The sequence below is a fragment of the Boleophthalmus pectinirostris genome, unplaced genomic scaffold (genome assembly GCF_026225935.1).
Source record: "Boleophthalmus pectinirostris isolate CB_2022bp ecotype Guang Dong unplaced genomic scaffold, ASM2622593v1 HiC_scaffold_8, whole genome shotgun sequence".
NCBI classification, from domain to species: Eukaryota; Metazoa; Chordata; class Actinopteri; order Gobiiformes; family Gobiidae; genus Boleophthalmus; species Boleophthalmus pectinirostris.
The window spans coordinates 42,125,402-42,153,130 of record NW_026571515.1 but is presented as its reverse complement, the minus strand read 5'-3'; the positions used below and the strand labels follow the sequence as shown (position 1 = coordinate 42,153,130).

The 27,729-nt window shown below is 41.3% G+C and overlaps 1 protein-coding gene across 1 annotated transcript; it reads right to left on the bottom strand.

Moving 5' to 3' along the window:
• Positions 1-5: 5 nt before the first annotated feature.
• Positions 6-27,729, bottom strand: fam120c (family with sequence similarity 120C). The gene is made up of 17 exons (XM_055165618.1): positions 26,284-27,729; positions 22,993-23,239; positions 21,299-21,381; positions 20,083-20,211; positions 17,979-18,081; positions 15,846-15,916; positions 15,210-15,472; positions 14,809-14,962; positions 14,639-14,722; positions 14,352-14,523; positions 14,020-14,269; positions 13,562-13,676; positions 12,623-12,832; positions 10,917-11,154; positions 9,857-9,995; positions 7,294-7,357; positions 6-6,427 (listed from the first exon to the last, which is right to left on the bottom strand). Exons 1-17 carry the CDS (start codon positions 26,782-26,784, stop codon positions 6,206-6,208), a joined length of 3,045 nt encoding a protein of 1,014 aa, XP_055021593.1. The 5' UTR covers positions 26,785-27,729; the 3' UTR covers positions 6-6,205.

Here is a 27,729-nt window from a genome sequence, read left to right as displayed (position 1 = left end):
AGACATTGTTTTTTTTACTAAAAGAATAAATTTTATTTCAGCACTGTAAGTCATTTCCCACCGGTACAAACTTGACTGCCATCTTGACTCTCTCTTGGCGTTTGTCCCCTCCCTCTGCGTTATCAGACCACCGACAACCAGACGAAATTAAAAAAAGCCTTCCAAGTCTTTCCACAACTGTCTGGTGCTTCCATAATGCTAAACAATGATGACAAATGATACCAACTGGAATTAAACAGCAAGAATGAAGATAATAATTATTCTAGTACAATATAATTAGGGTATCTTAATCTTTATGCTGCACAGATAGTTTGGGGTGGGTTTAGGTACATATATATTGGTACAAATGATGAAATGTAGGCATTATTGAACCTTATACATGGGTGGATTTAGACTTAAAATAGTTCTTGAACTGGGGAGGGGCAGTGGCAGTTTTAGAGCAGTCAGACAGGAGAAGGGCAAAGAGCTGTTTAAGTCCATTTACACATATTTAAGATACAACGCAATTTGAATGTTACTTCCTCAAATTCTTAAAGAGGGGGTATCCAGAGTGCGAACACAACACAGTCAGTGTTTGTCAAATTGTGTGCAGTTTTCTATCATGTTTTTGTATATTTCTGGAGAATTCTCGTGTGGGAGAGTGGGTGATGAAGGCTTGTGGGCGGAGCCTAGTACAAAATCTTACTGCTTAACTGTAAGGAGGTTTCAAACAGGGCCCGTGAGAGATCGCTAATTTACTCAAACATGCATGGATGACATCTAAAACCTGTGCAGGCGTATTTTTGATAAGGAAACAACGTTAGAACTAAAATAAAATTGATCTTGTACAATACCCCCTCTTTAATAAATGTGGAATTCAAACATATGCGACTAACAGTGGAGTAAATGATTTTTATCACATAGAACTTGAAATGGATTAGAAAAGGAGTTAAGAATTTCTGATTTTTTTGTTTGTTAAAATGTAGGCCAATTGTAAAAATACTTGTTTGCACAGTAATTGTAAAATGATTTCACATTGCAACATTCCCAGATAGAACAGAAACCCAAATCTTATAAACAACGGTCTGTTAATGTCCCACAAATTGATAACTGAATTTTCCCTTTTTCATATTTCTTAATAATGGTTTGATAAGAAGTTTTCTGAAAATATATTTATTTTCAACAGAACAGTTACATACGGTTTGAATTTGATAATGCAATGAAAACAAAATGTCAACAGCAAATACATCATCTGTGTACTTGTCTCATAAAATTTCCACCACCAAAATGAGTTTGGTGCTTTGAGGAAAATTCAGTTTTAAATCTGTGGCATTACAAAAATAGAAGGGGAAAAATACATGAGTCTGAACAAAATTACAATGGATTTTCAGTCAGTTAATAACACAAAAAATTGTGTTCACATTATCAAATTTCAGATGGAGGGCAGCAAAATATCCCAGTAATATTCCAAGTTCAAAGGGAAAAAAATTCAAGTTAAAATAGCAAAGAAAACAGACAAGATGTTGACCTTCGTAACAGTTTTTGTTTCATGTGAACAGATCCAATAATTACAGAGATATGAACCATAAATCTGCATCTGACAGTTCCACAGCAAACTCCACCTGAGAACTCTTAGCTGCTCTCCACCTCTATTTAAAGGTCCTATATCACACACAGTTTAAGCTTCAAGTCCTGTTAGAATGTCATTTCCTCCTCAAAAACACACCTGGAGTTGTGTTTTGTTTCATTCACATGTTTGAGTAACCCTTTATTACTGATCTCTCTACATCTCCAAAGCTCAGAATGCTCTGTTCCACCTAAACATGTGAATGAAACAAAGTCCAGGTATGTTTTGGATGAGAAAACGTTATACCACAGATGAGAAAATAGTGTAATATGGGCCCTTTAAATAATTCTCAAATGTTAGAATTTAATTTGAACACAATTTATTACAATCAAATGAAATCTTTTTGAACTTAAATCGTCCCATTGTCCCTGTCCTGTCTCCAACTCTTTAATACCACAAAAATCTTCTATTCTGATAACCTCACTGAACCTTGTGCTGTCTTTTACAGTTAAATCACATGTGAAAAGGCGTTATTTCGGGGCAATACCAGGGGAATATATAAGATTTAAAAGGGTTTTCATTGAATTCTAAATATACTTTGGTTCTCAATGTTCAAGAATAATGTTTGTTTAACTTTGTGCAAGGGTGCAGATTACAGCTTAGATCATAACATTTCTTTTTGGGGTTATTTTGAAACCGAACATAGTGCAGACAACCATTTTAAAGGTGCACTATGGAACTTTCCTGGTAGAGGGTCCACTGCCACTTGCTGCCTTCATATAGTTGTTATTGTTGTTATTTGCCTGGAATGTTCCACAGTAATGCATTAAAACAGATTTATATTCATGGACACAGTGACCATCCATAGACTGGTGTGATATCATTGTGCTCATTGAAGCTTCTAACTTATAGCGGCTAATTTGGAGCAAAGTTCCATATTTAGAATTGTGACTGGGAGTATCATAGTAACCAAAACCATTCCTGCCTGCACCGCTGCTTTATGGTCTACAGACAGAGTTACGGGTCAGATCAGCGGACGACCTGTTCACATTAATTATTTACTTTAACACTGTTTATTATTTTATCAATAAAACATCTAATTAAATACTGTGGAACATGCCAGGCAAAGAAACAACATCTCCATAGATACAAAAAGCATTAGACGCGACCAGAAAAGTGACATGGTGCAGCTTTAAATAAAAACGGGCAATATATTTACTATACTTACTACGTTACAAGTGGTGAAGTGGCCTAAGGATGCCATATAAAATACAGGTAAGGAAAATTGCAATCATAACAGTTGAAATCTCTAGGTTGGCTAAGCGCATTTCAGTACTAGGTTAACTGAAGCAATGGTAGGATTAGAATAGATGTAGTAACATTAAAATAGTAAGAAAAACACATTTGCACAATTGAATAAAACAGTTTTTGATTTTTTTTTCAACTTTTTCTTTTGAGACTGGCTAGATACATACAGAAACGGATTATCCACGTTAATATAAGTTTACTGTTAATTGGGGGAGGGGGCAGGGCAGCCCAGAGAAAGAGAAAGGGTGGCCAATAGAAATGGTTTTAGAGCTAAGAGGAGGGGGGGAGCTTGTGTGTTTAATACATGAATGTGTTTTTAAAGCTTACAGAGGTGGACGACGTTATACTGATCCAGTGAATGCGTTTTGTGTGTGCGCTTTGAATAAAGGTCCAATATTATGCATTGTACAGGTGCTTTTCATCTGAGACACTGTCAATTAAAGGAGATGTACGCAAACTAGACTTCTCTTCATCATTAGTTTTAACACTCCAATCTGTATGTTGAGTTATTCTGCATGTTTAAGAAATCCTGCATTCGTCCTGCATTTGAGACTCAAGATAATCACACAATACACACTTTTATTCAATATGTAAACCTGACAGGAACAGCTGCTGGTGGTAAGAGGGGCCAATGGCACAGATTAGCAGCCTGGCTTCCCCAGGGCAGCTGTGGTTACAATATCAGTTTGCTATTACTGAGTGTGGAGTGAATGAATAATGCAGTGTGAGCACTTCGGGTGCCTACTTTAATCCAATGCATTCTTATCACTAGGTCTTGCCTTGAGTTTCTTTGCTATAGTACATGTTTAATGTAAGGACGTACATAAAAAATATTTTACTGACAAAATTGTTTGGCATTTGTTGTTAAACCTTTAAACAGATCTGAAGAACATAGAGGACCACTTCTAGATCACAACCTACTGATGTCACAAAGTCGATCATGGTGTTTTGGGCTTCATGTTTGAATAATCATGCATATTAAATGCATGATTATTCAAACATCAATGTAACTTGTTTTTGATAAGGAAACAGCCTCATAACATGGTCAAAATCAAAACAATTTGCACAATGCAGGACCTTTAATATTGAGTGTGATTTGATGCGTGTGGTTTATGGATTTTCAGGAAAACAACAGACTACGGGACAGATGGGCTGGGTGATAGAAAGTGTCAAAGAGTAGCAGGGGGCGGGTGCAGTATACGAAGCATAAAAATCACCAATAATAAAACTATTGAACTAAATCAGACGAGGACGAAAGCCGGACACTACATCTCCAATCATGTTGAATTTTTCCCATGTCTAACTACAGCGTTAACTCAGGGTTAAAACATCAATGTAATAATGTTATGTGTGCTGTGTTCAATGTATGTAGGAATTTTCAATGTCCATGCAAAAGTTGTGGGATTCTGTTTGTTGTTTAGTCAGTAGAATATGTTACCAAATGATCTTTAATGGACAACCACTCCACTAGAACGAACTATCACGAAAGCAGTGACGCAGTTGGTAACATAACTGGTTTCTCCTGTGTAATGTGAATGTGTGTGTGTTTAGTATGGCAAGCCAATCGCGAGTGGGAATCATCGTATTGTTGATTTCACTCAAACTTGCCGCAGAAAATAGCCTAACAATGTACTGCAGAGATACAAGTTTGTACTAATCTGATGTCATAAGCTGAACTTTGTTAAGTATGACGTCACTAAAGGTCTAGACTTGTTTATCAGCCAGTGGCGGTGGATTTTCTAGCCTATTCTCGTGTTTCGGTCGTGTTAATAATCCTGGTGCTGTCTGCTTCCACAGCACCTAAAACATGTGAAGAGCCGCGAGGGCAAAAGAACCTAAAGTCATTTTGGTGTTTTGAGTCTGGGCCAGAGCCTGAGCAGAGCTGCACTGGGCGTTCTGTATAAACCACTGTACACTCAGAACACTTCAGTTTGAGCCGGTACATCGTTCATGGTGATAAACGCAGTCGACGCGTTAAGAGTAAGGTGCTTCTGTCGACAGCTGACACACCGGGTCAACCCTTCCTGAATTGAACACAGCGCCTCCTGTGGTCAGTCTCCTGCTCTGCACTGGCAACAGTGAAACCTCTAATGGTTAGAATACTCTTATGTGTCAGATATATCAGATATATTTTTGGGCCGTCTGTCATTGTCTACAAACATAAGTGCTATAATAACGCGTTGTAGTTCTGTCCCTGCCTGGGCCTGTCGGCGGAGGTGTAGGGAAGTGCTTGTCAGCTCCTTCAGAGCCATGGGGCTTTGCTGCCGCGCCCCTGTGTAAGACTATTGGCTCGTCGGCCAATCAAATCGACTTTGGACATTTCAGAGATCTGAGATCTGTTCTATCTCCCAGCAGGGGGAGTCTTTTAGCGTTGTATTAAGTCATGTAAAGAGGAGGGCCTCTGCCTGGCAGGGCCACACTCTCCATTCAAGTCCATTTCTGTTTCTCTTTTTGGCCTGAACCGAAGGTGCCTCAGAGTTTCACTGGTAGGGGGTGCTCCAGTGTGGCTAAGATTTTAAAACAAAGTGCTTCTCCTGAACCACTCTGTTCACATTCGGACGTCTCATAGAATCTAGCGGTGGATCTATGTCATATTTAGGGAGGAGCGTTTAATTCATTTAAATATAACATAAGTGCTTCTGTTGAGATGATACAATCAAAGCTTTGGGGGGGATGGGGTATAATGCACTTTGAGGAGCGGGGCATTCTCTTGCATACAGGCCTAAGGTGCATAAGGGTTTCTGAGCACAGCAAAGGTCCAGGCTATGCTACATAGGTCAGAGTGAGCTAGCACACTAGCATGCTAACACCACGACTCACTGCTCCAGAACCAATTAAAAGGACTGCTCCATGCACACATGCATCGAAAACGGGGAGGGACACTGCACTAGTTCATCATAGTTCTATTCAAATGATTTGAGAATATACTTTTAAAACCCATTTTAAAACTAAAGTGTTCAGAATGCTCTGGCTACGGTGATGAGGCTGACCAGGCCTAGAGCTGGAACCACCATCCTGCCTGTCTTTGCTGTGCAGAGATTCAACAGGGCTCAAATCAAACCATCCAAACTAAAGGGGACAGCTTATTCTGTTTAAGGGGGCGGGGCATTCTAAAGGGGCGGGGCTTGCTAAAAGGGCAGGGCTTGCTAAAAGGGCGGGGCGCGTACAGACCAACAGAACATAAAATCACATGGAAACTCAAAGGCGCCGCTTGCTGCATCAGCGCTAACGTAAAGCAGGAGAGTTTCTGCTTCAGGTCAGCGCGCAGAGAGGGCGGGGCTATCACGGGGAGGGCGGGGCTACAACAGTGGGGGCGGGGCTAAAACAGGAAGGCAGTCGGACTGTCGGACTTCACTCCTCTTTCTGCAGCGCTCCGTCTGATGCACAGTCTTCAAGGCAACACGCGGCCTCCTCTGATTGGTTGTCTCTGCTGGCTAAGGCACATGGGATTGGCTGGGCCAGAGAAGCCAGGTCCAGGGACTGGCCAATGGCAGTGGCCGAACTGCCGTTTAGCTGCGACACGGCGTCTGGCACTGAGCCCGCCTCCTCCTGTGGACTGGAGGGAGGAGAGGTCTGCGGAGAGAGAGGGAGAGGGAGAGGGAGGGAGGGAGAGAGAGAGAGAGAGAGAGAGAGAGAGAGAGAGAGAGAGAGAGAGAGAGAGAGAGAGATGGAGAGAGGGAGAAAAAGAGAGAGACGGAGAGAGGGAGAAAAAGAGAGAGAGAGAGAGAGAGAGAGAGAGAGAGAGAGAGAGAGAGAGAGGGGAGGGATGGAGGAGACAACAGAGAGGACAGGAGTGATGAGAGGGAAGAGAAACAAGGAGCGAGGAATAGGGGGCAAGGAGAGCAGAGGGACAAAAAGAGGGAGGGGGGGTGTAGAGGGAAGCGAGAAAGGGAGAGTGGAAAAGAGGGAGGGAGGATGGGAAAGAAAGAAAAAGAAAGAAAGAAAGGGACAAGAGATGGGGGGAGTGAGTGAGAGGAGGGATGGGAAGAGAGAAGAGGCACAGGAGGAGATAAGAGGGGAGGGAGAGAAGGGAGGGAGGGAGAAGGAGAGAGAGGAAGGAGTGAAGATGAGGGTAAAAGAGATAAGGTAGGAGAGAGAGAGGGGGAGGAAGGAGGGGAAAAGGAAAGAGGATGAGAGAGAAGGTGAAGACAGAGAGAGAGGTAAGTGGGAGATGGGGAGGGAGAGGAAAAAACGGTAGAGAAAGGAATGATCAAGGAGAGGATAGAAAAAGAAAGGTAGAGGGAAGAGAAAGGGGAGGGACAAGGAGGAGGGGTGAGAGAGGAAAGAAGGGAGAGAGAAAGAAGGGAGGGAGCAGAGGGGACAAGAGAGGAGGAGTGAAAAGGGGAGGGAGAAGAAGAAATAAACAGAAGGAGAGAAAAAGCGTTATGACACATGATGAAAGCGTGGCCTCATGTTCGTGTTTGTGGTCGTGTGTGTACCTGGGGTCTGTTGGCAGTGGCCTTCTTTCCTCCTCTCATTTTAGCTGGAATTTCTTTGCCTCTTCTGTTTGAAAAATATTTACATTGAGAAACGCAACAATAACAGTTATTTTAAAGGTGCACTGTGTAACTTTTCTGGTTGGAGGAATGTTCCGCAGCACGGCACTGAACTAGGAATTTCTATGGCAGCAAGCGGGTAACATAAATATAGGTCAGATCTGTGGAGAGGTCACCCCTCACAGAAAGAATGCATGTAGTTTTGAGCGTTTAAGCAGGACAAAGTAACTTTTAGGTCAATCTGGGTTTGAGGAATAACAGAGCTCAAGGAAAGAGAAGGGCTCAAGAGAGACGCAGATGTGCCAGTGCTTTTATTGAACACGTCAGTTTCATATGCATTGTTATAGTTATGCAGTTTGAGTAATTGTTAGCTGTAGTACACAGTTATCTTGCTGGTAGATGCTGTTATTATCATGCTCTGTTTTACATTGTGGCTCTGAAACTGAACCATTAGACGAACACATGTTTGTATAAATCCTTTGATTTGAGCGGCTCATGCCTCATGTGGTGCAGGATGTGTACAGCTTATGTTGTCAGTGAGCAAAAACAAGTGCAATTTGTGAATTTAGCCCTGACGTGATATGTGACTATGGCTAACATAAGGCCAGCATCAAACAGGATCAGGCATTTGCATTTACGTGGGATCAGAGTGTCACGTCGAGGTCACATGTGTAATTGACAGACTGATGTTTCATCTGTATGTAGTAATGTTCTATGCTTTAACAGCTGGACGGGTTCTTTGTTGTCAGTATTGTCAGTCTGTAAATGTTACTGTAGCCCAGATGTAAAATCAGCTCAAGGTGTTTAACAGTGACACATTTGTGTTGGATCAACCCAATTGGAATTTCAAGGAGAATTTAGAACTAGGGATGGGCATTTGATCAAATTTTCTTAATCGACCATCAGGAGAATTAATTGATTTTTGATAAATCATTAATGTTTTTATATTAAAATATCATTATTATTACTATTATTACTAATCTGCATAAATAAATTTAACTTTACAACATATAAACATAACGACTCTAGAACCACATCAGCCCGTTTGACATTATAATTTGTTTAATGCAGCTTTGACACATTTGCTGGGCAAAAATGTAAAAAATGAATTGCATTAATCACATGAGTTTGAGTGTGATTGAGTGCGATTAATCGCAATTAATTGCATGTTATACGCAAAACCAATTAATGAATTAAAAAGTAGAGTATAGCGCTCTTTTATTGGAAATGTAAATGAAAGAGCCAAACATTTGTTGTGCAAACAGCATTTCTTTCACAGGGGAACCTCAGAGCCTTCAAGGGGTTCAGGGAAGGCTCAAGAAAAAATATTGAATGGACGTTTGTACTACTAATATATTTATTGAATATTTTTTATGCAGTGAGTAATGAACACTACACTAGTAATAATTTCTAGATCATTGTTATAAACTTGTACTGATATTTCTTGGGAAACAAAGGGTTAATATAATGAATTGGAAATGGACCAATCACAGTTTTTCTTCCAATGGTATCTGGGTAAATCAGTGACTCCCCCTGCAGCACTGAACTAAAGAAATAAGCTCAGCTCAGAGTGCACGGCTGGTCCGGCCGGAGCCGGAGCCCGCGGCCGAACCTGCAGCCGGAGCCAAAGCCGGAGCCCGCGGCCAAACCCGCAGCCGGAGCCGGAGCCCACGGCCGGAGCCCACGGCCGGAGCCCACGGCCGGAGCCCACGGCCGGAGCCCACGGCCGGGCTATACGACAGTGCATACCTGCTGATCAAGCGCTACCGCAGAAGTTACTTAGTTCTGCTTTAACTGGTGTCATTTATTAAATCAAAATGAGAACAAAGTCCTACTGTGGAACATTCCAGGCAAAGCAATATTGTCTGCATGGAGCAGATGGCAGACTCTCTACCAGTAAAGTTAGACAGAGCACTAGACTGGGCCTGTCGCGATAACACTTTTTGAAGTGCATTACTAAAGATTATATATATGATCAATGATAATACAAAACTAATTTATGCCTCTGACACAAAAACATTAAAGGACATACAGTCTATGAGGCTATTTTCTGATCTCTGTTCTAATGTTTCCTCATCACAAACAAACCTGGAGTTGTGTTTTGTTTCATTCAGAATTACTCAAACGTGTGAATGAAACAAAACACAACTCCAGGTTTGTTTTTGAGGTAACAACATCACAAGAGTTAATCCTGCATAATACTTATTACATATGCATACACTTAATACTTAAAGGTGCAATACTGACAATATTGTACATTTACAATAGTAAATGTACAATATAAGCGATTTATTCAACCCTTTACAGCTCAAATCTTATAGAACGGTAAAATAAGACTAGGACAGAGAAAATATATTAATGATAAACACTGACCCCCAAAAACGCTAGTTCCATTGAAGAGATGGTACAACAAGTCAATAGTCATTATCGTGACAGGCCTACACTAGCCCCAGGTCAAACAGGTTAGGTTAGCTTCTGTACTGACATTAGAGACACAGGCTCTTACCCTCTCCCTGCTCCCACTGACACCACCTGCATGTTCATGTTGAAGCCACGGCCGCGCACTGGTTTGTTCCCGGCCCACTGGCCCACCACCATCCCTGCGATCTCCAGCTTACCGCCCTGAGGAGGGATGGACTGGAGGCCTAAAGAGACACAACAGGGACGTATGAACAACACAGTAAATACATACACGACCACGCAAACGTTTGGACACACACTTTCATTCAATGTTGGTTCTTTTACTACTTTCTGCATTTTATTTACTTTAATGTCTGATGTCTCCTGTATGTAAGATATATAGAATTAAGTAGCAAAGAAAAAAGGAAACTCACTCTACACTATTAAATATTTTTTTTGACAAAGCAAAGGGTGACTACTTTGAGGATTATATTTAAAACATGTTTTTAAAAATTTTAGTTTTCCCCACAAAATTATATATATCTGATTTCATATATTTGATATCTTCCATATATAAAATGTAAAAAACAGTAAAAAATAAAGGAAAAAAATGTGATGACATTTAATGTCTGAACTTTTGACTGGTAGTGTACAAAAAGTCATGTTAAAAGGCACCTGTAGTTCTATGTATATTATAAGTATATATTATATTAGTTATATTGTTGTTATTATGGTATTCACTCATTACATTATTTCATTTAAAAACTAGGTCTATTCTAGCTTCCAATGAAGCAAAGTTTTCCAAGGTTTCAGTCCGGAAGTACATTTCCCATTCATTTCTCCCATACACTGAAAATGTAAATATTCAGATTACAGGCACAGTGGAGTTAACCTGCTTAAATTTGTCAAGAAGGGCACGTGACCAGGTCGCATTACATATCAGATCTGTGGCGGAGCGACCCCATTCACCTGTTTAATAAGCGGTTTATAAACTTTCAGAAATATTTGAATGAAATTATGGGCCTGGGGGTTCTAAGTTAGCACAAACCCGATCAGCCCCCAGCAAGTGTTTACCCTCAGCAACTTTTTTCATTAGTGCAATATGTTTTTCCAAATGTAAAGTAAACAGATGAGTCCCCCCCAAAACGAGAGAGAGGGGGCCGTACCTGGGAAGGCTCTTGGTCTGTGCTGGGCGGGGTGGTGTGGGTGGTGCGGGTGGTGATGTGGAGGCATGCCCATGGGCCGTGGGGGGTACAGAGGGGGGATGGGGTAGAAGGGGGGCACCATAGAGGGGGGCAGGAAGGCAGGAGGGGGCAGAGGAGGGGGAGGAGGGGGCGGCCGTGACAGGTTTATGCCCTCAAGGATCGCCTGGCGCATCTTCTCCACTTTGGACACCAGCTCCTCCTGAAAAACAAGAACAGGAAATATTATAACAAAACTGCTCATTGTCATAGTCTAGTTGTTTTGTTGTGTGGGAGAATGGGCGGAGTAGGCTTATGGGCAGAGCACTGCACAGAATCTTACAGTCAATCAAAAGGAGGGTTTGAACAGGGCCTGGGAGAAGTTGCTAAATTACTCAAACATACATGAATGACATCTAAAACTTTTCAGGCATATTTTTAATGAGGGAACAACCTTATAACGTGGTAAAAGGTCAGCTTCAAAAAGTCAAAGAAAACCAGCCCCTCTTTAACCACAGCCACTACTTGCCTAACCTTAACCTTAACCTAAACCATAATCATAACCATAATAATCATAACCATAATCATAACCTGTTATACCTCATACCCAACTATAACCATGTTATGGCTCTAATAATAAAGGATTTATGTCATGGACCTGATATTTGTCCCAAATAAGAATGGCGGGTCTCTATAATGAGATAACTCACACAACCAGTTCTTAGATTTTTGGTCCGAAATTAGATCTGAACATGATTTGTGTGCTTTACAGTGAGGCAGACCAACAGAAGCTGCATTAAACAGATGCACTGAAACACCATAGAGCCATCTAATCTGTTCAGCAGCATTATGTCAGATCACTATTGGATTTAGCAATGTTTTAATCGTGTACCTCTATACACATTTTCCATGTTTGTCTGATGTTTGTGATGCTAGTCTGATTTTCATGTACATGTCTTTTGGTGTTTTAAAAGACAGCTTGTTATACAAAACTATTTTTACAAAACTATAAAAGACTTTGCAGAGTTTTTAACCATGTTTCCTTCTCATTTACCCTCTAAAAGTTTGGAGTGATTCATGCATGACTGAGTAATCTTTATTATCTTGTATTCAAGTCGTCATTGTTCAGATCAACCCGTTTTCACCGTCATGGTGCACGCTCACTGTTCTGTACTCACTCCATTCTCTTCTTCTCTTTTCTTAATTGCAGCATTCGGCTGTGTCATTTAGTCATTTTGGTACAAATGAAAAAAAAATCTGCTCCTCTGCTCTAGTGTGATGCGCATCTATCCATAAGAGAGGCTGACAGCATACGGCTCTTTGTTGTGATGATATTTACAGCAGCATTGGCTCCCTGGCTCCCAGAGACAAAACAAACTTTGACGCTGCTGATTTCAAAGCATCAGCACTTCATGGCCCTGCACTAAACTTTCATCCTTTTGACTTCAGTGAGCAGCCTTTCTTGCTTTTTCAATACAATTTCCGATGCAAGAAAGTGGGGAAAATAAATACTGATTTTCTTTCAAAGAAATCGTTTTGAACTTAATCGATAATAGATAAAAATAATAATAATAATAGATTTCTTTTCACAGAGCTGCAATAACACTGGACTATATATAGCCCTACTATATTATACAGAAGAGCACATTTAAGCACTATATGTCTTCTTTAAAAAACACATGAATATTCACCTGTCCCTCGCACATGTCCAGCAGGGCGGCGCGGTCTCTTGATGCTCGCGACAGTTTGCTCTGAAACAGTTTTCCGTCAAAGAAGCCCCAGGGGCAGCAGTGTTCCCATGGCAACGGCTGTCCACAGACGTCATTGACAAAGAGCGCTGTGTCTACACCCGCCATGAAGAGAGAGGCGAGCTGCACGCCGCGAGCATCCACCTTCTCCACCTAAAGGAAGATACACATCACAAAGATGTGAGGACTCAACTCAATCTAAAGATACACATTTCTAGACATAGGAATTCAATATAGATTCCACAATGATAAGAAAAAACACTCTAGACAATAGAATGTGATTTTCAATAAATAATAGTACTTTCTTTTCTATTCTCAGGTGGCCTTATATATCTGTAAAACCTCAGTGGTCCAGGTAGGTTCCAGAGTGGTCCATGGGTGTCTATGTGCTCTTATACAGCTCAAGATCATTCTAAAGGTTTCTGTTCTGTGAATGTGACTTTTTTAGTAACGATACCTGCTCAAATATGTATTTAGTGTTGATACGAGTTTTAGTATTAATTAGTATAATTTTCATACTTTTGACAACCCCACTCTCCTCAAACTCAACTGAAGCCCCCTAATTAAGACTGTCGCGATAACCGCAAAAATTAATCACACGGTACTAAAAGGCCCATCACAATCACCGCACGTGACCCGACCCAGAGTCCGGGGGATGTAGTGTGGGGGAGGGTGTGCAGTATCACCGCATACTGCTCTGTTGAGCTGCTATACCGCACCGCAGGAGAAATTCACTAACCGCGACAGCCCTATCTCTAATGGCCAAAATTAAAATGCGATTAATTTGCCTCAAAAGATATCACTGTTGAAATGATTTTGTGATAACACACTAATAACACAATAACACTGACGGCCCTGATAGAAACCTTATGGGGCAGTTACCTTGAGCTCCTGCAGCTGGTCCGGCTCATAGAGCTGACTGGAAACAGCCTGAGCCAAAAAGGCATCGAGTTCATGTCTCTGAAGGATCCTGCCCCCGGGCCACTGCATCATATACCTGCAAATATATACATATGTAAAAGCTATACACAACTACTGCATCATATACCTGTACAAATATATAATAAGATATACGGAGTCCAACTGTATCATGGTCCAGAGAAAAACAGGTAGAGGTCACTGTACTACTAGTCTTCTGCACCTGCACAGTACAAGTCCATTATCCAATCATACATAAATCATAAAATATGTTGCCCTAATGCATCTAATGGTTATTGTGAAAAACCTCCAGGGGCTCCAGATTAAAACAGACCAAGGGCTGGATTTGGCCCATTGGCCGGAAAATGCCCAGGTGAGACCTAAACACACTCAAGTGTTTCCCCTCCTGCAGGTGTCCATACCTGAGCACGCAGCACATGAGCAGCAGGTGCTGGGGCACCTGTGCGGGGTTGAGCAGGGCGGGGCAGTCTGAACGCAGACAGGCTAAAAAGGCTCTGGTTCTTCTGGAGCGATCCTCAGAGGCTCGACCCAGCCACAGACGCCTCAGGTTTGGACACGTCCATTCCCGGAAACACAGAGCAGGAACCAGCTCTGGAGTCAACGCAGACTTTGCCTTACCACAACTCCACTCTTTCACGATCACCGGAGGAACTGAAAGGTGCAAAGGCAGAGGCATAATAGAGTGAGTGTATAATAGTACTAGCTCTCCAGAACATGGTGGTGCTGTTTTTACCCTCTAGGGGCGCCCTCTTGCGCAGGGCAAGTCTCTCCAGACGGCGGTGCGTTTCGGCCAAACTGAAGAGGACTCCATAGGCGTACTGTCGTGCGGCTCTAAACAGCAGAGAGGCCGGAGGCAGCTCAGAGTTACACTCATCCTCTATGCACACAGGCATCTTCATCTCGCCCTGAGAATAGAGGGAGGGGAGTGAATAAAGTCTTTTATCACTACGGACCACCAGAGGGCGCAGCTCAAAGCAGAAAGACTCCATTCACATGTGTGCGTTGTTATAGTGACTGTACCTTGGTGAGGATGTGGTAGATCTGTGGATACATGAGTCCTCTTCTGTGTCTGTGCTCGGCCACTCGCAGTACCTCAGCGCTGACCTGAAAGAGAGAAGGGGCTTGAGATTCTATTTAAAAACATGTTAATATATGAATCCTCTACTTGTATAAACTCCTCCCTGTTGTACCTGGGGCAGAGGGGGCGTGGTGATGTCCATGTGGCTGCGGGTGGCCATAGACAGCAGAGAGGGGATACTGGAGCCTCCGTTCCCAGAGGAGGCTTCTCCAGAGCCGGGCTTTGCAGAGGGCTCCTCCCATCGAGAAGACTTGTCCGTCAAATGACTGAAAACAAGTTTAACTCAATAAGTCTTTTATTTCCCATTAAACTTTTTCTGTAAATCATAAGTTATGAACATAACTACAGTTCTATGAATCTTGGATAAGTCTTTTATTTCCCATTAAACTTTTTCTGTAAATCATAAGTTATGAACATAACTACAGTTCTATGAATCTTGGATGAGAAGGTGGTGCTGAAAACACTGTGTGATTCTCTGTGCATGCACTTTACAAACAGAATTTGAGCTCTTACTTTGCGTTGTTGTCGTTGGGCTCATCTCCATCGGACGAAGACGAGGGTGAAGGGGAGGGGCCAGACTGCTGTCCTGTGTGGTGATTGGGTAATCGACTCCCGCCCTGAGTGGAATCGTAAGGAGCCGACCAATCAGTGAAGCCCATTTTGTTTGAGAGCGAATCGTTACAGTCTGTGGGCGGAGCCTGGAACAGAGGCGATCCGGAGCCGAAAGGAGAGTTCTGAAATGGAGGCTTCAGGCCAGGAGCCTGGGAAGGAGGGAACTGAAGAGGAGAGTGACAGGGAGATGAGAAGAGGGAAAAGAGAGAGATAGACAGAGAAAGAAAGAGAGGAGAGAAAGGGGGAGGAGGGAGGGAAGAGAGGATTGAGAGAGGGAGGAAAGGGGGGTGAGAAAAAAAGAGGGAGTGAGAACAGGAGGGGAGAGTGACAAAAAGAGAGGGAGGAGAGGGACAGACAGGGATGGATAGAGGAGAGGGAGAGATAAATAGGAAGTGAAGAGAAGGGACAGGGGAGAAAGATAAAGCGGAGAGGGAGAGAGAGAGATATTATTTGTGATGACAGAATGATAAGATTTAAATGACTAAAAGCAGGAATTTAGCTGCAAACTAACTTTCTGTACCACTATCTTGTAAATACCTGGTTCTTTCCAGGCTGCATGGGTCCCATGGGTCCTGGTGGTCCGAACGGAGGAGGTCCAAAACCTGGTACTGAACACATACACAGAGATAAGACTTCAGTCAGTTCAGTTGAGCTTATTAAAATTGCTGTATCCATTTTTTTCTTGTGTATTTGAGCAAAACTGTGTGTTGGTCCAGTATATTGTATAAGCAGCTCTCAAGGTCAACATGAGACCACTGCTTGCTGTCTGCATCTAGTTAAAAAAGTGTTTTATTGTCCAATAATCAGGAAATTATCAGTTAGCTTGCTAGTTGTTATCTTTATGGATGCTCTGGTCTCTGAAAGCAGAGAAAAGTGCTTAGAAACTCATCATGGTGAATAATTGGGATACTCACAATCTGTTAAGTAAGTGAGGAAGAACTGTTTAAAATGAACCAGTTCTGTTTTTGACACTTTAGGACAGGTAGAGCACCTTTAAAGGTCCTATCTTAAACAAAACTGTCTCTTGTGAGCTTTACGTCATGTTAAAATGTTGCTACCTCCTCAGGTATGTTTATACCTGGAATTGTGTTTTGTTTCTTTTAAACCTATTTGAGTAAATCTGCATAGTTAGTCTGTCTACAGCTCTCAAAATTCTCTGTTCCACCTTGTGATGTCATGAAGTGGTAGTTTCATCTTCACAGCTCCTTTTACCTTTTGAGGAGTAGAGACTGTCAGTTCCAGAGCTAAAATATTTCAAATGATTCTAGTGAAGGTGTATGAAGTTTTAAAAAAAAAAAAAAAAAAAACACCACTTCCTGTATTATATATTACGACGGAGTATAAGGGTCAGATAAAAAAAAAAAAAAAAAAGATGCTGGCGCTATGAGAATAAAGTCATAACATTTCGACATTAAAGTCATAATTTTACAAGAATGAAGTCATAAATTTACAGGAATAAAGTCATAATTTTACGAGAATAAAGTCGAAGTTAAAATAAAGTCATAATATTATGAGAATAAAGTTATAATATTACAAGAATGAAGTCGTAATAAAATCATAAAAGTCAAAGTGAAAAATGTGGCAGAAGAAGAACCTTGTTTTTCAATATAAAACCAAAAATAAGAAAACAAACAACAATTTTCTTCATTATTTGCGCCTCCGGACTGAACCAGGACTGAATCAGGACTAAACCAGGAATAAACCAGGACTAAACGAAGTCCGAGACCAAACTGGGACTGAGACCAGGACTTAGACAAGGACTGAGTCAGGGACCAAGACTGAGACCGGGATCAGACAAGAACTGAGACCAGGATTGAGACCGGGAACAGGACCAGGACTGAGACTGGGACTGAGACCGGGACCAGATCAGGACTGAAAATGGTTTAGTCCTGTTTTAGTCCCGATTCAGTACTGGTTCAGTCCTGGTTCAGTCCGTATGTGGCGCAATAGTCCCGCATCGCATTTTAAAGTCACGGAAACGCCATTTCCCATTTCCGTGACTTAAACCAGGACTAAACCAGGATTAAACTGTTTTCAGTCCTCGTCTGGTCCCGGTCTCAATCCTGGTCTTAGTTCTGGTTTGGTTCCGGACCTGATTTAGTCCTGATTTAGTCCTTCTTCAGTCGAATGAACGAATACACGGATTCTTCTCCTTTACAAAATGCTCCAAATTCTCCATTCTCCACTCGTTCAGACTTTCCGAGCAGCCGATATTCTCCTAATATTACGACTTTATTTTGACTATGACTTTATTCTCATAAAATTACTACTTTATTCTCGTAAGTTTACGACTTTATTCTCGTAAAAATATGACTTTATTTTCGTAAAATTACAACTTTTTCTGGTTTCGACTTTATTCTCATAATATTACGACTTTAATGTCGAAATGTTACGACTTTCTTCTCGTAGCGCCAGCATTTTTTTTTTTTTATCTGACCCTTATACTCTGTCGTATTATATATCACCACAAGGTGAAAAAGAGTTTTTTGAGTTTTACAGAAGAACACACACACACACAGCCTGAATCTGCAGGGTTTGTATGTGAATGAAACAAAACACAACTCCAGGTAAGTTTGTGATGAGGAAACTACATTAGAACACAGATCAGAAAATAAGAGTAATATGGGCCCGTTTAGGTGGATTTATGACAGAAAAAACTGCAGCACTCACAGATGAAGGCGGAGGTGCCCAGGTTCTGAGAGCGTGGTTTGGAGGCAGCGGAGAAATACTCTACGGCTTTTTTGAAACGTTCGATCTTGTCTTCCATTCGAGACTAAACAAAAAAACAACAGAACAATTCAACAGGCGTCACAGATCTACATAATGCATTGTACATAAACTCTTAAGTAGTACTCCAAGCAAACAAGTCTTTATCAAACTTTTATCTAGCTGGAATTTGTAAATAAATGCTTCATAGAATGTCACGCCCTTGAGTTTCTCAGTCTTCACACTCTCCCTAAATCTAAGATAAGATCACAGACTGAATAAAGACGTGGACTAAGGGAGTGTGACGTCACCCACAGCATCCGGCTCCAGTCAAATGAAGCTCACATGGCTGGCACTCAGGAGCAAATTTGGAGCAGAGTTCCATATTAGGAATAAGAATTGATTTACGGACAAAATAGTGAAATACAAACAAAGGATCATGTTGAGCAAGTTAATACACCGAAATGACAAGGCTCATGGCAGCGGTTACAGTGAAAGAGGTGACAATTTTTTATGCAAAGTGAACTGGAGCAATGGAGTCAATGGCACCTTTTTTCACTGGCTTTGAACAAGTGAGATGTACATTTCTTGTAGTTGAGTATCTTATTTTTTCTATGTTTTTTAGTAGTTGTATTGTGTTTGTTTTGTGTATTGTGTACTGCAATTGTTCTTGTCTCTTCTGTGTTTGTGTACAGCACTTTGGCCAGCGGTAAAGTTTTAAAGTGCTTTATAAATAAGGTTGGTGTGGTAGGGTACGGTATGGAGCTGGGATCGCGTCCATGCTCACTTCCTATTTACAACGCAGCGGATAGCAAGTCCTTTTCGGATGGATGTGACCAAGAACAGACGTCTGATTTAATTTTCCAGATTATTAACCTGATGACCAAACAACAGTGAAGCAGTATATGAGCAGATTTATGAGTTCAAACTTTGAGTGAATTAAGGTGATGCAGCTAAAAACAAAGAGGAATATCTAATAGTGTATAGGCCTGTCACGACAATTACCCTATCAACTTATTGTGCAATACATGACAGATGGAACAATCATTTTCGGGGTCAATATTTATTATGGGTTACTACTCGTAGGGAACTTTTTGTTATTTTTCTGTTCTGTGAGGAGATCTGAGCTGTAAAGGGTTGAATAAATAATTTCTCTGAGTCCTTATAATCACAGTCTTTAGTGTATCGTTCTTTTTTAGCAATATTAGACATTTAAAATATTGTTTTGGGGATAATTCTACTTTAGGGTTTTGTGTCAGTGGCATAAATTTGTTCCAGTATTACCATTTATTGTCTATATGTTCTTCAGCAATATAATGTACTTCAAAACAAAATGTGTTATTGTGACAGGTTTAATAGTGTAGACAGTTAAGCTGCATTATAAAGGATGTGTGAATATCCGTTTCTCATTCATAAAGTTTGATTGGATAAAGCTGCTCAGAGACAAGAGCAGGGCTACTCAAACCACCGCCACCTTCCTCGTGTATTACTACTCTCACAGCGATCCAAGAGAGTGCTGACCATCTCATATTTAAAATACACTTCTACAGTGAGAAAACGCTATATACATAGAAATACAGTCCACATTTTCTCTTACGCAGTCTGCACTAAATGTCTGCGTTATCGAGCGGTCTGAAGCTGAATGAGATAATGGAGTTTTGAATTGAATAAAAGTCTGTCACTGAGAGGTCCAGACCTTAGACCTAACCATGATGTTGGTTCAGGAATTATCCACAGCTCATTGATCTCATTTTTTTTTATTCAATAGCTGAGCTACAAAAAAAATCTAAATTTCATCTGCTACAACTAAAAACAATTAGCAGAATGAGCAGCAAGGCAGAATGCAACGTTTCACTAATTACTTTGTAGTTTATAATCATAAAAGTTATCCCACCTTATCATATAATCAAAACATGACCAAAAAACATAAAAATATATAAAAAATATATATATAAATATTAAAATATTGTTGCACCTGTCATGAACGATATGTCGATATATATATATCAATATATTTATTGCGACAGGCCTAATTAGCATAAGATAACTAATGAGGACTATATTGTACCTGTGACTGTTTGAAGACGTCTTTGGCGATGGCGTCCAGGTTGTTCAGGTCTTTTATGGAGGAGACGTACTCGGACACAGCTTTGATGACCACCTCACAGGGAGGCAGCACCAACTGATGAGCACGAACCTGCACAAAGACAATCCACTGTCACAACAACATAATACACACCCTCAAATGTTAACCTCAACTAAATCTAAATGTCCCTGTGTCTCCATGGGCTCTTATTCTGTGTAAAAGCTGCTAACCCTACAGTTCAGACCAGTGTTTCCCAACCATACTGTCCAAGAATCAAGAGAGTGTTTAGCATCCTGGGGATAGAAAAAATCTTCTGTTCTGATTGGTGAAAGTTTTGAAAAGTGCTTCTAAACTCAATATGGTGAATAATTAGAATGCTCTGCAAAAGGTATAAAGGAAGAACTTTGGACCACTGCAAACTGTTTGAAATGAACTAGTTCTGTTTTTCATATTTTAAGACAGTAAAAATCTGATAAAATGCCTTTAAAACTCCTATATAATGTGAAATTGACTTGTGAGCTTCAAGCTATGTTAGAATGTTGCTACCTCATCAAAAACATACCTGCAGTATGAGTAATCCTGCATTATTAGTCTGTGTACATCACCAAAGCTCAAAATGCTGTGCTCCACCTTGTGGTGGTTATCTCAAAGTTGTAGTTTTACAGTTAACAGCTCCTTTTACCTTTAGTTCAATAGAGAATGAAATTATGTAAATGATTCTAGTGAAGGAGTTTAAAAACACAGTGGAGCACTTCCTCTATTACCACATGACATCACAGGGTTGGAACAGTGGAGTGTTTTCTGTGTGAGAGAAGAACACAGCCTAAATCTGGAAAATGTGTGTGTTAAATGTCTGAATGAAATAAACACAACTCCAGTGTGTTTTAATGTGGAAACAACATTAGGACATAGATCAGAAGACACTGTAATATGGGTCCTTAAAAGCAACAAAATATATTAGTTACAATAGGCTGTATATTAGTTATCGGACTTACAATTACTAAAGGAACACTAGCAGGTGAATCAGGAGGAGGGGGAGAAAATACTTGGAGGGTAAGTTTTTAGTCTTCACTTAAATGTAAATGCTCCTGGACATGTTTTATGTAAACTAGCTGCTCTTGGTCTGAATATGTTGCTGTGTGATCTGATATTGGTGAATTAAATTTATAAATACAAAAGCGTAGGTTTAAATCTGCACCTTGAGAGAGGCGAGTGGGTGCTCTGGTCCCAGGAGGCTCCAGTGGAAGGCAGCCAGGTCCTCATCAGGCAGAATGTGATTTCCTGGAACACACAAACAGCTCATGTGAACCAACGACATATGCTTGATACCAAGTTAACGATAATCTAAGGATTTACACTTATTTACTAACTACGTTCACTAGCAATTAGTTTTTACATGTAAAAGTTTACACTGACATGCACGAATGTTTGGGCTTGTGCACAGATTTAGAACAGCTTCTTTGGAAAACAAAAAAACTAAAAAGTGAAGCAGAATAAACTACAAATGTATAATCAACATGTCCTCCTCCCAAAATGTACAAGAGCAACATAATAAGACTTTCTCCCATAAAATGTCAGACAATCACAGAACTGATGGGTCCTGGAGTACTGACTGGTGTGTAGCTTAATAAACTTAATAAACTCTGGGGCAGGGAAACAAAATGTACCCATAGACAAGACAAATATACAAATATAATAATTACCATACTGACTTGGTTCAATATATGATAGGTGGAATGATCAGTTTTGGGGGTCAATATGGTGATACTGTGGTGGAGAGTGGATGTGTGCGGACTGGACTTAAAGAGGGAGTATTATACTTGTATGGAGGTCATTGCTAACACACAGTACTAATTTAGATCATCATGTTATCTTATTGTTTTCAAAGTGTTAAATCCGCCTAAAACAATGTATTAACATTAACATGTCACTTTTACTTTTGACACTTTAAGTCTCCACTCACTTTGCACTCCAGGTTAAGCCATTTTTATATCGTGCTTTTGTATATTTATGGAGAACTGTTGTGTGGGAGCATGGGGGATGTAGCCTTGTGGTTGTATATGTCATCCATGCATGTTTGAATAATTTAGTAAACTCTCCTGGGCCCTATTCAAAACCTCCTTACTATTAGCTGTAAGATTCTGTACAACGCTCTGCCCACAAGCCTACATCACCCATGCTCCCACACGACAATTCTCCACAAATATACAAAAACATGATACAAAACTATACAACTACTTCACAAACCTGATGCAATGAGCCGTAGTTTCATTAATGGAATGTACATCGACTGTGTTTTGATGTTATAAAACATGTTGGTATGTTGTTTCGAGCAAATATAGCATTTTCAAAACAAAAGGCAACATGATGTTCTAAATATGTGATGTGTTAATACCCCAAAGTAGTAAAAGACTCCTCTTTAAAAACAGGTGCAGGTGTGATCATTACTGTTTATCACCACATTATTGAAAGGCAATAGTGGCACCAATGTATCCAGTTTTGCATGTCCTTGAAACGCACTCTCATATATTTTTGGAAGCAAAAAAAGCCATAAGCCTTTTCCCCCCCCTTTCAGTTTTAGTGCAGCCAGTTCTGAGATGTAGACAATCCTGAGATCTTCTATTAAAGTGGACTTAAAATGCAAAATAGACTTTTCAAATCTTAACTAAAAAAGTTTTAAGATGGTTTGAAATCTCAACAAGAAATACAAAATGGACTTGAACAGCACATCTACAGGAGCCTGTGATCAATACGAGCGTTCATGGTTCTGTTTCAACAAAAAGGTAAGAGTGACTGAAAAAGTGTTGGCTAATCCCAACTACTTTGTGACTGTAATTTTATGTATGAGGAAATGATACATGGATTAATATGCCTTCTTTATCAAAGAGTTACCGAGCAGAGCAGCGAAGCAGGGCAGGTGGTGTGTTTTCAGTCCCAGTTGTCTGGCGGCCTCAGAGAGCAGGTACTGGTGTGTGGTCAGGTTCTTCCCGTTCCAGCTTAGTTTGAGGGCATGAGACGAGAAATACGCCGGAACATTACACAGCGCAAACTCTGAGTCCTGAGCAATCAGACCTGCGAAGCCAAAGTCCCGGTACAGAGACAACACCTCCTGGTGGTGGTCCTCCAGCGTCTGCACCACCTGAGCCCAGAAAGAAGAGATGGAGTGATCAGAACCAGAGCTAGGCCTGTCACAATAACACACTTTGAAGTACCATATATTGCTGCAAATACAGATGATAAAAAATGATATTCCAACTCATTTATGCCACTGATACAATAGCCCAAGAGCAAACCACAAAAACTATTTTAAAAGTGCATTATTGTTACAAAAAATAAACTGTAATAAAAAGCAGAGAAACACTTAAGTCCTTTAGTTTGCATCTGTAATGAGTCTTAGAAGTTATGTCAAACTTTTACATCTTAAATCTTATTAGTGAAAAAAATGACCAAAGATTTCCTAGTAGTGCAAAGAAAATGTACACACAATAAATACTGACTCCCAAAAAATGTTCCAGCTTTCATATATTAAACTTTAAGTTGATATAGTAATAACTGTGGCCTAAGCAAAGGAGAAACTAACCAGTGTCTCCTATAATATAAGACTATGGTTTAAGACTAATTTAACATTTAAAAAGATGAAAAAAAAACTATTCTCTATGTCTGTGGTATTGTCATATAGATGTAACTAAAAAAAAAAATCATTGATTTTTTTTTAATCAGAAAAAGCAAGTGAAATTTATTTTTAGAGATCAACAGATATGGGTTTTTTTTCATGGCCAGTGCTGACTGTTTAAACTCCAGATTAAACAACGGCCAATAAGCTCTGCCTCCATTGACTATTTTACCCCAATTTATGATGTGATACGATCAATTTTAATTTATCGCAAACTCTAGACTTTTTCCAACCACAAGCCTGTAAGACAGCTGTGTAGTCACGTTTTGTGCAGTTATCAAGGCCTCTATTAGCCAATACATCAAAAAGTGCAAATATTAGCCGGATATATTAATCTACATCTATTTTCCATAAATTGTATTAAAGGCTAAAAGCTCTTAAGGACCATGTTATAGTTGTTACCTCCTCAAAAACAGTGGAGCACTTTTTGTATTACCACATGACATTTCAAGATGGAAGTGTTTTCCATTTGAGAGAACTCCTTAGCCTAAATGTGCAGGGTTTGTGTGTTAAACGTGTCAAAGAAACAAAACACAACTCCAGGTCTGTTTTTGATGGGGAAACATAACATAGATCACAGAATAGTGTAAGGGCCCTTTAAATAAAATGATTTAATGCGGACAGCTAGTTTCACAATAGTTTCAATATAAACTGATGGGAATCCATCCAAATAAACATCTTCTCTGGGTGCAGCTCAGAAGTATATATATTATATAAATTTGTGTAGAGATTTAGCAATACCTGTAGTAATGAACTGAAATTTGCATGAGTGAATGGAGTATAACTTCTGTTTATCTGTGAGAAAATTCACAGGTTGGAATTTCAATCAAATACATGTTTTTTTCCATCAACACTGCCAATATCAATCTAAAAACTAATGTGTGCATTTAATGCATAAACAAAAAAGCAACTTCTCCAAATGGGAAAAATATATCATTCAGAGGCAGAGCAGATTGTTTCAAAGCATAAATTTTATTAAAAGAGGTGGGAAATATTGGCAGGCATACTGGGATGTTTTAGTTTTCCCAGTCTGAAACATGCCTGTAACTGTTCCGACTGAGGTTTTAAACATGAATAGTGCATCTTTTTAAGCCAAAACAAACTAATAAAAGCATGGTTTTTCATTTTGGATATTTTTATTGCACTGAAAAACTACTGCGTCCTTTCTGTGAGCAGGCTTGCATCTCCACAAACCTGACTCTTTATTTGGCCTCAAGGAGCGCATCTTCCTGCTTCTTTCCATGGTAATGTTGTTCCTTTGGCTATATACCACACAAAACTTATCCTCATAGAGGATGTTTCAAAGTATGCTTTTAACTTTGTACTTCCATGGAATCATACAGGTGATGTGCCACCTCCAGAAAGTTACAGCGCTGCTTTAAATTTAAACACAAAAGTGCAAAAATATCACCCAATTCCCTTGTCTGGAATCTTACATTGCAAAGCAGAGATAGGCTGTTATATTGCAGGCCTGTCGGCTACAGGCCTAAAGTTTCAGCATAAGCTGCCTAATGGAAATATATGAGGATTTAGTGCAAGAGTGAGACTACACTGAATATAAGACTCAGCATCATCCATGAAAATCTCTATTGCAAAGATTATTCAGAACTAAAATAAAAGACTACATACTTTATGACTAATTGCATATCTTGTAAACATTTTATGATATATGATACAGTGGACAACACAAAGATCACCTCAAATGTATTATACTGACTTATTGTAAAAAGGATTTTTCCAAAACCTTTTTTGGAGATTATTTGATGAACAGTTTGTCAGAATGTGGTCATCTGAACAGCAGGACTGCACTGTAACGTGGGTGAGAATCTGCACATTTATAATAGGCCTGAACTCAACTCAAGTCATCTTAATCAGACAAAATGAGCTTTGAGAACTATGGGAAGCAGCATTTACTAGAAATGGCGCTGCTGCTATGTGTCACATAATCACCCATTTTAGGTTGAGTAATGATGCATTTTTAGTTTGACACATTTGATGTCAGAAAATCCTCTGCCATCTTGTAACAAGCAAACACTTTTATATTGCTTTAATTAAAACGAATGAAAATGTAGTGCAAAAGCTCACAAAGCCCTGGCCTCCTATAGCTCCTCCTGTATTATCCTGCCTGGAGGTTCACTGGGTTCATGTTATGTAATGTGTAGGCTACACTGGGTCACGCTGCACATGCATGTTTTTAATCAGACCCACAGACACGCGCGCCTCCATTCAACAGAAGCACACACTGCACGCACACGGTCAAAGCGAAACCACTCCCACTAGAACTACTACAACCACTCCAGCTCCTGCTCCGGGATACAGAGGGATGTGAGCTAAATACATGCGTACCACATGAACTTATATAAACTAATGTCAACATGTAAAGCAACAGCCTCGTATCTCAGCCTGCAAAGAGTTAACCTGAACTACATGACGTAACCTGGAGAATAAACATGCAGAGGGGCTCAAGTGTTTCTGCCACGCCAAATGACCAGACTGTTAACATGGCTCACCCGCACTCTGAAGCGGAACATGGCGAGGCGCACACAGTGGCTGAGGCAGGCGGGCGGCAGGAACCAGGCCCGGGGAGGCGGGGTGGCCTTACTGCCGACGTGGTTCACGATGAGCTGCGCGGTCTGCCGCTGGCCCTGTACGCGCCGCGCCCACTCGGGCCAGCGCTCCTTCCCCAGGGTCCCGTTAAACACCACCACGAGCTCCAGGCCGCCCTGGTACAGACAGGCCTGCGACAGCGCGGCCAGGTAGCCCAGCATGGCGTTCCACTCTCCGCCGCACACCCAGTCCGTCTGGTAGCCCCCGTATAGCCGCTGCAGGCCCGAGTCTGCGTCCATGAGGATCCGGGTGGGAGGTGGGGGAGGCCCCGGGTGATGAGGGTGATGGTGCGGGTGATGAGGAGGCTGGCGGGCCGCTGTCCGGGCCAACTTCAGCAGGTCCACGGGGACCGCGGCCCCGGGGCATCGCTTCTCTAAGTACTCCTGAAAGCCCTGCACTCCCATGACGGTGTTACTGAGCCGGTGCGTGTGTCCGGGAGCGGGCTCCGAGTATGTCCTGTACGCCGTGTTTGAGTGTGTGTGAGGGGGAGACGGGGGCTAGCTGTGCGCCGAAGGCGAGCTAACTCTGGGTCTCTGTAGTGACTGAAGCTGGAACAAGTGCCTGGCGGAGCTCAACAGTCCACAGTAAACAAAACGCCTCAGTTTTGGTCGAGTGTAGTGTCCATTTCGGTGGATTTTTGGTGAGTTGCCAACAAGGCCAATGTCGCTACCTACAGGCAGAAAAAGTTCCGTGTGCCCATAATGTGCCCTAAATCCTGCAGCTCTGGCAGCTAATGGCGGATACTGGGGGGGTTTGTGCAGTGACGGGGTGAAAAAGAATAAGACGGCAGCGGGATGAGCACATTAAACGGATGGATACTGCGCATTAGTGCAGGAGCCACAGGCTGCACGGCCACTCCGCGGACATGTTGAGCCCAGTACGGTCCGATCGGGCTTTTCTGTGACAGCTGCGCGCCCCGCGTGGGTTCAGCGTCCTGACGGGGGTTTGTGTGATACACGACAGCAGCCTGTTGCCACGCGTGTTTCTGACACGCACCTGTGCGCGGAGCGGGGCACAGCTAAACTAATGTGAGTGGGAGCTAGCCGCGAGTTAGCCGAGTTAGCCGCTTTAGCCGAATGTGTGAGTTAGCCGCTTTAGCTGAGGCAGGTCCCGGCGTGATTTGACGCGTCACTCCCGAAGATGAGCCCGGGGCCGACACGACGCGGAATGAGATGGATGTTTGACGAAAGAAAAGAAAAGTAACTAAAAGAAAATAAAAAGAAAAGCCCGATGGTGCCTCCCTCGCGGTCTCGCGCTCTCACGGCTTCATGTTGCAGAAGGGAGCAGACTTCCAGCCACGGCAGCCATCTTGAGACTTCCTCGCGGCCCGGAGCAGTGAAGGCGGGCGA